This window comes from Thunnus maccoyii, chromosome 6, assembly GCF_910596095.1.
Source record: "Thunnus maccoyii chromosome 6, fThuMac1.1, whole genome shotgun sequence".
In the NCBI taxonomy this organism is placed as follows: domain Eukaryota; kingdom Metazoa; phylum Chordata; class Actinopteri; order Scombriformes; family Scombridae; genus Thunnus; species Thunnus maccoyii.
The window spans coordinates 3,624,861-3,637,500 of record NC_056538.1 but is presented as its reverse complement, the minus strand read 5'-3'; the positions used below and the strand labels follow the sequence as shown (position 1 = coordinate 3,637,500).

Below are 12,640 nucleotides of genomic sequence, written 5' to 3'. Positions count from 1 at the left end.
ATAAATGGTATCAAAAACGAGGTTTGATTTCATGAAGATTTTAAGCATTAAAACTTTTTAAAAGGAGCATATTTAAAGCACGACAAAGGCCAGGTACTAATTCCCAGCAGTACAGAGTTTTCCCTGCCTATCTAATTCAAAGGTGGACTGCCTTTGTTTACTGGCTACCGTCTTTGTTGAAAATTCAAGAATGGGATGTTGATGGAACAAAAAAGCCGGAACTCAACTGCAAGGGCAGTGCAGCACCCAGACAGTCTACAGCATGCACACGCTAGAGTTATCTTGTAGTTCATCTTCAAAAGAGGCAGCAGTTTAATGACTAAATAATTACCTTTGCGAGACAAATGTGAAGTATATAGTGAATATTTTCTATGTCGTCATTCAGAGACTGACGTTAGCAGAACAGCTCTCAGCAGTAACAAACGAGACCAGCCAAACATCACACACTGCAGCATTAATCAAAGCAACTCTGAGGTGAAGAAAATAACTCTGTTTCACCTCAACAACCCTGCGCCCACTCAGCATGTTGGACAACAATGTCTTTCCCCAGAGGTAACAGTGCAGCAGAGAGGCTGCTCTCCATTGCTGGAGAAATGACGTTAATAACACAGCAGAGAACTCCGCGTCCCCTAAAGGTACGTGCACAAACTGTGTACGCCGCACCACACACATTCTCCAACCTTTGCCACCTTTATCTCAGAAAAATCCAGGGAAAACCCTGCAGGATAATAAAATGAGGGAGACAATCTATGAATATAAATATGTTTGTTTCTTGTCATCAAGCTTAAAGCATAAACACCCACGTTAACATTAACATTGATGAACAAATACTCCTTTTCTCTGCTTTAAATGTGATGTGACAAAAACCCTTTCCGCCCATCACATGACCACTTCCCTTCAGGCTGATGCTCTTAATGGCCTCCAGCTTGTCAATTATTCATTGCTGGGCCTCCTTTACTCAAGGTGGTGTTCTGTATCACCAGTGGCTGATAAGAGAGAATCGGATAGAGACACAGAGATCACAAATAGGTCGGAGAGTTAGGGAGGAGGGTTGGAATGGCTCCCTGTTCTGGGATAAGTAATGGAGCAAGTCTCTCAGCTAGGCAGGACCTCCACTAAATCAAGGCCAGGTAATTGATGTTAATGCTAACCCAAGGTCCCACTCTGGGGCCTGGCTGCCCACTGATTGAGATTTTCATGTAGATAGAGACCCGAAGCTGCGGGATGGTGGAGAGAAAGGAGTGGTAGTGGTTGTAGTGGGCAAGAGGCATTTTCTGCCAGGTGTCATGGGGGTTGACTTTAATGCTTTAGTGGGCAAAGTACTTGAGAGGAGGTGGGGCAAAATGTTTATGATGGTAAAAGGTAGTTGTGCTGCCCTGAAGGCTACTTGTGGTTGGCCTCCTCTTACATCAAATTGTATCAGGAGCCATTTAGGCAGGAGGTCTGACCAAAAGCCTGGAAATGTTGACATGTTGACTGTGTGCTGAGTAAAAACTACTGCAGAACACAAAAAGAGTGAAAACCTTTAAAGGATTTAGTGGCATCTAGCAGTGTGTGTTGGCCCCTGTGTTCTATAATAACACATAAAGACCCTTCTCTGCATAGACCTTACAAGACATCTACATACAGTACCACACTTTCTCATTCAAGTGAATAGGAAGGTGTATCCAAATCTTTGACTGGTTCTGTATGCATCTTTCAAGAACCATATTTCCAGCCTGAGTTGCTATGCGCATCTGGATTTTTTCAGATATCTCTGGTGATTTGCACACTGACGTCTATTTCCCCAGTTGGAAAAAAAACAAGCGAGCCAATCAGAACTGTCATCTTGCTGTACCAGTAGCACAGAAATTGTGATGAATAGAAGTGCCATAAAAATAGCATTTGCTACTACAATATCCAGGGAAAAATAACTCATCATCCAAAACAGAAAAGGCAACATAAACACCATGTCAGACTGACTAATGATGTGAAAACTAAATGGCATTTTAGTCTGAATATGATGCTGGTAGTATAAAGCTGTGGCTTTGAATTGCGTGCTATGGAGGCTGGAGAGTCTACAGGGTCCAACTAAACAGCACATCTGCTGATTTTAATGATTAGCACAACTGTAGAAAAACAGAAAAACTAATCAGTTTAACTTGCTGCTGTAGAATTTTGTATGAATGAAAACCTCTTAGGAATCAATGGCATCGAATTCAAACTGACTGGTATGATGTGATTCTATTCTGGCCTAAGATTCCCTGTTGTATCTCAAAGCATTTTGGACTTTGTCTGTCTCTGATTGTGTCTGTTAAATTGATTGTTTGATGCAGACATGAAGGACAAAGCAGTGTCTCCATGCCTATCTTAAACAGCGCTAAAAGGGCTCTGGTTAAGGTCCCAATTCATTAATATTTGATGGGAATCAATTTGTTGAGGGGTGACGTGTGCACTAAATGACCACATATCTGCATCTGGATCCCAAAGAGCTCTTCTTGCTCTATCTCCCTGTGCGGACATTTAGTCTGTTTTGGCCTCTTGTTCTCTTTCTATTTCAAGTGTTACATTCTATTTTATAGCTGTGCTGGAAAAAAAGCATAAACACACATTCCCTGTGTTATTCATACATGACCACTGAAGATGATTTTTCAGTGTCTTGGAACAGCTGATGGTGAATGAGTGTTATGAGAGACAAGGATCGTGGCCTCTCTGAGAACCTCAAGAGTCCTTGCTATTGAGTCGTAGCAGCCCAGTGTTGGCAGACGGGCACTCGAGAGTCTCCACGATATCTAGACTTGAACCACAACATGGCTGACAGCATCTCAGCATGAGCTTTTGAGTCTTTTGGCTTTGTTTATAGAAATTAGTTCCTCTGCTTAGCAAAGATGTGTAGATTCATGTTTGTTTTGCTTCATGTTTGGTATATTTATAAGGATTAAACATTCATCTCACCTCTCAGTATAACCGCATTCAACAGCAGCCTTCAAACCATAAAGCTCAACCAGTTTGAAGAGAAACAGGACATTAACATCCATCAAGGTGGGATTTAATACAGGGCTGTTGGATAAGACTCCATTAGTTTGAGCTAGACGTACCTTATAAACTGACAACTGAGTGTATATGACATTAATTTGAATGAAAAGCGCTTTTAGTTTAGAGAGATCCTGTGATATTTTAAGACATTGTAAATTTCTTTAGGGGTCAACCAATTTTTTTTTCAGGGCCAATACCAATCTTAATCAAGGAGCATGATAACCAATATTAAGAACCACATACATTTGCAGTAAAAATTAAAATTTTGGTGTAAAAATTTAGAATGCACAATTTCAACGTACAATTATGCTTCATTTATTACAGCAAAACAGCTTTGGAGAGCCTTTAGTTGGTTTCAATTATTTAAATGCAGTGGTGGAAAGTAGCTAAGTACATTTACTCAAGTACTGTACTTACAAGTACAATTTTAAGGCACACTTACTTTGCTTGAGTATTTTCATTTTATGCTACTTTATACTTCCACTCCACTATATTTCAGAGGGAAATATTGTACTTTGTACATTTATTTGACAGCTTTAGTTAATTTTCAGATTAAAATTTTACATAAAATAACATAATGATGAGTTTATTAATTACAACACACTGTTAAAGATTAAACCAGTGGTTCCTATACTTTTGGGCTTGTGGTCCTTTACACAAAAAAAAAAAAAAAAATCAGTGTGTATTTATGTCTCTTTGTTATGCTTCAGATGTCTGAGTTGTTTGCAATTCCACCAAAGAGATATTTTACCTCACATGGTCTCAAATAAATAACTGTTTTAAGGTCCAAAGAGTTAAATTCTCCAACATTTCACAAAAATGCAAAGATTAAAGAAAAGTTCTGAAAAATTAATCCAGATTAAATTTTATGAGGCAAAACTTTTTGTGTTGTTTTTCTTCTTTTCTACCCAATCTATCATCTCAACACCCCTCAGATTTATCTCAAAACCCCCACAAAGCAGTTCAAACTAGCTCCAACTCGAGCAGCTACAGCAATAAAATGTTGCTTTTGCATTGACTCATCAGTATTAATAATGTACTTTGTTAAATGTATTTAATATATCAGTCACAGCCCAATTTTCTATAAAACGAGTACTTTTACTTCAATACTTTAAGTAAATTTAGCTGGTAATACTTCTGTACTTTTAAACTTAAACTTTAACATGCAGTGCGGAACTTTTACTTTTTTGGCTGCATCAGAGCCAAAGTAGCACATATCAACAATCAGATAAAAAAAAAATAATGGTAAAAATTCTGAATATCAGATCCGATAATAGGCCAGGCCGATAATTGGTTGACCCCTACTCTTCAGCATGATCATAGTGCTGACACAATCTCAGTAAAGAACTGCAGTACACAACAGTGAATTCTAATAAAGATGGGTTGTAAAACAATGAACCAGTCAATACTAATCATTTACATGTACTAGGGATGTTACTTTCAGTTAATTTTGCTTTCCATTGACCGACACCCATTAACTGGTACCTAACCAGTTAATTTTTAAGAAAAGTTGTGATGTAGCTTTCGTTTGTGAGAGCTGTCCAGCGGTTGGAGGTCAGAGCTAGCTTGTCTGCCTTGGTTAGCTTGAATTTTAGCTCATCCTTCTTCTCCTCAAAGTGTTTTCAATGTGTTTAGTCTAGGGCCCGACCGATACTGGATTTTTGGGGCTAATGCCGATACCAATATTAAAGAGTAAAAAAATCTGATATCAATATATCGGACGATAATCTTATATATACAGAATATATACATAAAAGCATATGTTTTGCAATGATCCCTCAAATGTGGTTATCGAACACTTGTGACAAAGATATGTAATGGAGGCATGATATTTTACAGTTTAACGATAAACTTTATTGTATAAAATTAATCAGTGCACTGAAACAGTAAACTTCACTGGGAATTTAATCATTATAAATAAAAAAACAAAATACTTATGTACGTATATATTAACCCTGTTTTATTTTTATATATATATATATATATATATATATATATATATATATATATATATATATATGTATATGTATGTATGTGTGTGTGTGTGTGTGTGTGTGTGTGTGTGTATGTATGTATGTGTATATATATTATACGTTAAAGTTAGTGAAGTAACATTAACGTGTTGAAGAACTTACAAATTAGTTTTTTTTTTACTCAGATCCACTTAAACAACAAAGAGTCCTGACCAGCTTGGACTCAGAAACAGTGTTTTGAAAGGGTATTACATCACAACTTAAAGACCGGATACACTGATAATGATATAGAGCATTACATTTCTCTACAAGGATGAATCATCTCTCATTGTATCTGTACTTTGAGGTTAGCTATTGTCAAATTTCTAACGAAATCTAATTTCTGGTGAATGCTTTCTTGATGCCTTTGTACCTTTGAAAAATCCAGACGCTAAGAGTATGCAAATACTTTTCATTTCAAAAGTTTAACTGCCAGATCTGCTAGCAGCTTCAAGTTTCCACATCACACTTGTGTAAGCTGCATACTGGACCAGGATTGGCTTTCAAGCGAATTGTGATGTCACAAATCATGCTTGTAGGTAAACGCCTTAAACTCAGATTTAATGTGAGGACAGAAAAGATTTCCTCCTTCAGGAGATGAATGTGAAAAAGAACTCCACACATACATGATTCTGCACAGTGACAATAAAGAAAATACATTTTTGAGTGGAGGGGGACTTTAACTCAAGATCAAAAGTACACAACAGAAAAAAATGAAATATGTGGCCAATAACTATATTTTCAAGCGGAAAAAGGAAATCCTTCACTTTTTACAACAGAGGAAGTGGGATGAGTTCAAGAAGAAGTGCAGTAAAGGCAAAAGGCATTTGGAGGGAAAGCTGCTCAATGGATGCTAAGCTTTTTAATAAAAACCATGAGTGTTCTTATATGCAGACAATAACAAAACGTGGCCCAAATATCTACAGAGGATATGGAGTGTGTTCTGGTGCTACGTGGCAGGAAGAGGGTGGTAGCAGAGGGGGGCAGACAGATGTGAGGAATGGGGTTGCACCCCTTCAGCATTTCCTCAACTACTTCCAGAGGCCAACCTCCCAAATCACTGAAACCAAAACAACTCTGACACCAGGCAGGGCCATTAGGAAAACCTGCTTACAGTACAGTAGTGCAGACACAATCTCATGTGTTTTAAGTCACTAATGAGTAGGTTCCTCACTGTGCGCAGCAGTAGGATGTTTAATTTCCAAATGAAATGTAATGATGGAATGTCTGGAGGCTTTGTGAAAACACAGGAAGGATTTCTTTCAAGGCCAGAGGTGTCCGTTTATTTTTAAGGCCTGCAAGAACTGAGATTAAATAGAAAGTGATACGTACTGCTTGACACACCGCTTACCTGCATGTCATTTTTCTCCTTGTTAATAGCCTATCCATAGTTTCTCTCCCCTCTGGGCCATGTAGTTAAAAGCTCAGTAGACATGGGCATGTCCAAGCTCATTTCTTTTGCACTGCGAATGTGATAAACAGCAGGACAGGCTTTTACCTTGTGTAGCTTGTAAGCTTGGCACAAATCACAGGGTTTCCCATATATTCATTTACTTGTGGCGGCCCGCCACAATATTAACATTGCCCGCCACATACTGATTTTCTATTTTTGGAGCTGCCGCCCCACTCTCGCTCTCTCTCTCACAAACACATGACAACGGACCCATCTGGGAACAGCATGATGTTACACACTCCAGTAGAGTAGGTGGCAGCATGCACCTTTAGTGTTGGTTTGTAGTCCACCAGTAAAACCAAGGAAGAAGAAGAGGAGGGGTACATATGGTTGTTGGCTTTTCCCCGCAGAGAAGACAGTAGGCTGTATCAATCCAGAGACCACGCATAGTTATGAACACCTCTTATGGACAAAACTGATGCATTCAAGTTAACTCTGATAAGTTAGTCTATCTATGTTCTTAACACAATCTCAGAGACCCAACTCTTCAAATAAGTTACTAGCAAGCATTCAGGGATCCCATTGTCCCGAGGAAGATGTAATGTTAAATTAATTTTGGGAAGAATATGGGATGAGAGTTGACCAAAAAGGACAAAGTGTGCAAAAACCGAAAAGTGTGCAAGAAGTGTGTCCAACTCCGGACAGCTTTCTGAGCCTGTTAGTATGTTAGCCAGTGTGTGTGTGTGTTGAAGGTAAGTTAGTCATTATTTAGAAATTAACCCCCCCCCCCCCCCCCCCCCCTCCCTTCTCTATGGGAAACACTGCATCACAAATTCTTACAACCGCAAATATTTATTTAACCCCCATTACTTCATGAACTATTTAATGAATCTGCAGCTGTAGAGGAAGCACTGGGTAAAAATGAAGCCTCTGTAGAAATTACTGCCTCATTATCAGGGTCAACAGTGACACATTTATCATCACAGAGACGATCAGCAGCTCAACAAACTGCATTCCAAAAGGGTTAAATGTCCAAAAAGTCAAAACCAGCAAGCCTGGTTGCCCACAAGGCCTGAGTTGACCCCCTGCTGGGCCGAAGCAATGGGGATTTTAAGAAAAATGTATTTTAAGATGTTTTCTAGTCAGTGCATGGAATAAGTCAGTGCATAGTAAATGTGCGGTAGAGAGAGAGAGAGAGAGAGAGAGAGAGAGAGAGAGAGAGAGAGAGAGAGAGAGAGAGAGAGAGAGAGAGAGAGAGAGAGAGAGAGAGAGAGAGAGAGTGTGTGACAGTGAGGCAGGCAGAGAGTGGGAGAGTTTCTGCTGAAAACAAGCACGGAGACCCAGGGAGACATGAGAGCAGCTGCTCGCTAACAGCTACGTGTGTTTACAGCAGACAGGAAGAGGGCGGACAGACCTCTCACTCTGCTACTCTGTGCTGCATCTCTGTTGCTGCTGCGAACAGTCACGGAATAGACACATCCAGTTTATAATTGTAGCGTCCATTGTCTAAGTATTGATAACATGTTTAGTATTTTACAAATTAGTGCACAGCGATGCAAGGTGATGTCCTGACTCATGGCAACCTTCTTACAGCTGGAAGTAGCTAAATGGCCTCCAATCTTAGTTACTTAGTTACATACAGTAGCACACACAGGAGGCCATTAACCCCCATTTTACAGGGTAGTGCACTCAACCCTAACACAACAATCAACAAGAAGACAATGGAGCTATTTCAGTTTGAAAAAATGGCTAAAAGAGAAAGTCTGTTCTTGAACAGACATCACAGAGACCAATGTTGTAATTACTCTGAAATTAAAAGTTCTGTCTGGATGTAAGAACATGGACAAGCCTCTGCCAGCACTACAAACAATAAGGATCAAAGACACAGTGACAATAGCCACACTGATGTCTCACTACAATTACTACAATTAGAGTGCCAGTGACGAAATGTACAAGTTTGACTAAAATCAAGCCAGTCAGTCTTCACATTGATCTATCATCTTGTTTTCCCCCATAAATTTTCAATTATCATCAACGACCTAAGATACCTGATACAACTTTCAAAGTCTGAGCATCTGAAACTTTTTAAGGTTGATGACAGATGTGAGGTTTGGGAAAGGAAAACGGAACTGTCAGCATGACTCACTTGGAGAGGGACACTCCTCCAGCTTTCCCAATGAGCTCCTCATGGTGGAGGACGGCATCATTCCAAGGAATGTCTAGGAATTTCAGCAGTGTCCGCATCCATTTCTCAGGATGGAGGACCAACTGTTCATAGTGCACAGGCAGGCACTTATCGGCTGCCTCCAGGCACTGAGTGTACATGGTCTCTATGGCCCGATTCCACTTGGTCAGGCAGTCCCGGTAGCTGCCCAGGTCAAAGCCGGCAATGGTCACCTTCCGTGAGATCATGGAGTGGACTGAAGCCCGTCCATCACGAATCATTAACACAAACTTGGCACGGGGAAAGATCTTGGCCAGGTAGGAGAGCGACTTCAGCGCAAAAGGGTCCTTATTGCAGAGAAAGTTGGCTGGCTCGCCATGTTTGACGATAATTTCCAGCAGAAAGGCCTGCATGGCGGCATCCAGCACCTCATCTGTCACACCGGCCTCATCCAGGCGCATCTTCTCCCTGCCTGAGCGGCTCCACATCTGTTTCATGGCAAGGATCCGCGGGATGACGCGGGTTTCTTCACCACAGCGCACCTCTGGGTGGGCATCCAGCATTGCTCGCATCAGAGTGGTACCACTGCGGGGCACGCCGCCAATAAAGATGAGTGGCATGTCTTTGTTGTAAACAAAAGGTGTGCTGAGATTCTGGCCTGTCCGTAAAGTGGTCCGCATGCTGCCTCCCAGTGCTGACAGAGGCAGAATCCCGCCTGGCTGGCTGCGCTCCTCAATGCGGTGGTGGCACTCCATGGCATGGCGGCCCAGGTAGAAGACCGTGACCGAGCTGATGACCAGACAGGCCACCAGCAAATTCTGTTTCAGCTTGCCAATCATGTTGCAGGCCACAGGCAGGAGAGGACAGTATCACCACAGAGGCAATTTAGGGGGAGGGATGGGAAAAAGGAACTAAAGGGTAATTAAGGTTCCCACCCTTTATGGTTGTTTGCTGGGAACCGGGCATGGATCAAGCTCCCTGGTGCACAGCAGGCGTCGAGTCCCCAGCTCCATGAGGCCTGGATTGAGGGACAAAACACAAAGGGAAACATTAGTTATGATTACACACTTGGGCAACATTCATCAAACAAAGTTAACAACAAAACCTAATCAAAAGTAGCATTTCATGTCCCAGATCTGAAAGTAACTCATGTGACAGATATTAACCACCAAGACTCTGCATGGTCATTATGCATCAGAAGTATCTCAGAACAAATCTACAGGAAGAGTGATCACTACATTATCTTTATGTGACAGGCCTTTTGATTTCAGGCCAACATCACTTGGTAATTTTAATTTGCAGAAAGCTGTGAATCACAAAGTTGACAGAGAACTGCTTCAAACACAATTATGACAATGGAGTAGCCAACAGAAAAAACTAAATGAACTCTGTCTCAGATGCTTTATGGAGAGTTAGTAGAAAGAATTCACTGAAAGATAAATGACTGAGACTCTCTGCTGACAAGAGACTGAGAATGTCAAACAACAAATCTATGCATTTAACCTTGGATAGCTCTTTTTCATCGTGTTAAACATCACTCTGGCTTTGATTCTCTGGTAGTGCATACATCATCCATGACACTTCAGCCTTCAGCCTCTAATTTTGACATGGACAAGCACATAAACATATTCTGTGTATAGGCTAACGTGTAGTTGCACACAGCACACACATCCCACACATAAAGTCTGCACACCGCAGTGAGCTGGCTGACAGCTTTTCCTCTGCTGTTGTTGGGAAGTAAAAACTGCAGGCTTACTACGGCTAATTTGTTAGAGGGTTTTCTGTGTGTTAGCTGTCCAGCCACAGTCACCCTCCTGAACAAATGCCCTGGTTGGAAGAGGAGAGGTTGAAGGATGAGAGGAAACCACAACAGGTCAACGCACAGCAGTACCTCACTTGCAAACCACATATTCAGTATGGTCGAAGTTTCGTATTAAGTTAACCTGACCCGGTTTAGAAATCCGGATATTGAAACGAAAACAGTTAGAGCTGCAGCAACACTGAAAGAACTTATCTCATCCTACGCAAGGCTGAGACACAGACCCCACCCGTCTTATCTCTCTGAGATATGGTAACTGTCAGTTACACAAACACTTTGATTAATTGGGCACCATAGACAATGTGGTGATGGGAGTTATTTTTCTTGAGGCCACTGTGTTTGAATAGCTGTTCTTCTGTTTGACTGTGAATTTTTGTTTATCATGTTGTATATGTTTTTAATTTAATATGTTGTGATTTTGTACAGCAGCTACCTTGGCCAGGTCTCTTTTGTAAAAGAGATTTTTGATCTCAGTGGATCTTCCTGGTAAAATAAATAAATTAAATAAAACAAGTTTCATCTTCACAATCAATTGAGAGACCCCACAGAAACAATGGGTATCTTTGTAGCTGAAATACAACAACACCAGAAGTGTAAGCATGTGTGGAAGGTTCTCAGTCAGTGTGTTTATACAAAGTAACCAGTTTCTAAATAGCTTTTTCTGACATGTATACAAGAAATTTGGTTTCCATAATTGGGGTAGGGAACTAAAGAAACCTGATTTGCAAGTTTCTAGAAATCTTAAGGTCTCGGTTTCCACCTCTGAACAATTTACAAAGTTTATTTTTGATTCTGGATCTCCAGTATTTGAACCAACAGGCTTGTGAAAAATAAGGTATGTTAGTCATCATGAGCCAGATACATAGTTAACGTTTCATATCTTCTACTGTAATGTATATTTTACTGTATATGCTGGTACCTTTGACTGTGAACATTAAGCTTTCTGCCTTCTCAGACAACTGATTTCAACTGAATCTTTTGATTTTTAGTTATTTATAACTTAAGTTACCTTTAACAGTTGAATGCTAAACACAAATAGGATTCAATGGAGGATTTGAATGGCTTCAGATTACTGAAATGGATTAAATGCTGGATTCATAGTAAAGAACAATGCATCTCTGTTTTGTTTGGTCCCAAGAACATTTTATGTTTAGAAGATCAGTTTGTGTCTTACACATATGATATATTTGACAAAAAGACATGTTTTTTTTAACTTAAATGTAAGCCCATGTAAGAATGAAGAATAACTTCACTTATAAGGCCTAGCAGTTAACCGTTTTAGCCATTCAATCACAGCAAAAACAATCCAGTCACCCTGCTTGCTATGCTGTGTGTTCACACACACCCCACATCATCATGAGTGTGAGGGTTAACAGGCTCTGTCAGCATTGTTCTGCAGCAGTGCCCCAGCAGGGACTCTTACCTCACTATGTGACAAGCTGCTGTTCATCACAGCAGAGCAATGAACCCAGTGCAGCTGACTCCCCCGTCATGGTATCCGAGGGACTGTTTGGATGAATCTTAGTCTGGGCAGAGCACCACAGAATGACCCAAGACACTGTCATATCCTTTTACCAACTTCTCTGCTCCAACTCATGAAGTTTTAATTATCGACCTTGTTCCTTCTCAGCAAATACATAACTGCTGAGTGACGTTTATGTCCTAGAAGTATGTGAGAGTCTGAAGATACATGAAGAGCCCAAGACCTTCACATACAGCTATGTTTAGAAATGCTTCTCTGTCCTGAGAGGCAGAGTACTTGTTTGGCAAGCAATGTCGCCTGCTGACGAAGGCAGAAATCAACAATTTCCATCTGTGCCCGGCCCTGCCCTGCCCTGACAAAACCACACACAGGCGAAAAAAAAAAAAAAAAAAAAAAAAGAATGATAAATATAAATGAGGAGCCACAACATGGCTGACTAATTCTCAAAATATGTGAGAGTCAAGAGGTTCTTCCCGTCCCAACAAGAATACATCCCTGGAGAATCCATGATTACTTGTTAAAAATACTGAATTTTGGCACAAAAAAATATAACAAAATAGCACAGAATATCCATGTTGAAGAGATTCGCATTTACATTTTTCCCTTAAATGTTATATTTTCCTGAGCACATACATTATTCCTGATCAATCAATCCAGCTCAACCTTTAAAATGCATCAACTGGAGAAACAATCCATGAAATCCTATGCTGAACATTTCCTGAACATTTTTACTTGAACAAAGCAATACACAGGC

General features: G+C 40.5%; 1 protein-coding gene across 5 annotated transcripts in view; it reads right to left on the bottom strand.

Annotated features, from left to right (window-relative positions):
* tpst1 (tyrosylprotein sulfotransferase 1) overlaps positions 1-9,586 on the bottom strand; it is a 35,063-nt gene extending 25,477 nt beyond the window's left edge. For 4 of the 5 annotated variants that reach the window (XM_042413459.1, XM_042413460.1, XM_042413461.1 and 1 more), the window contains exon 1: positions 8,567-9,586. In XM_042413459.1, the coding sequence (XP_042269393.1) occupies positions 8,567-9,423 (857 nt within the window). In that variant the 5' untranslated portion in view covers positions 9,424-9,586. The remainder of the gene's footprint in view (positions 1-8,566) is intronic. The other variant, XM_042413458.1, reaches the window with a different exon arrangement.
* Between the last annotated feature and the right edge of the window lie 3,054 nt (positions 9,587-12,640).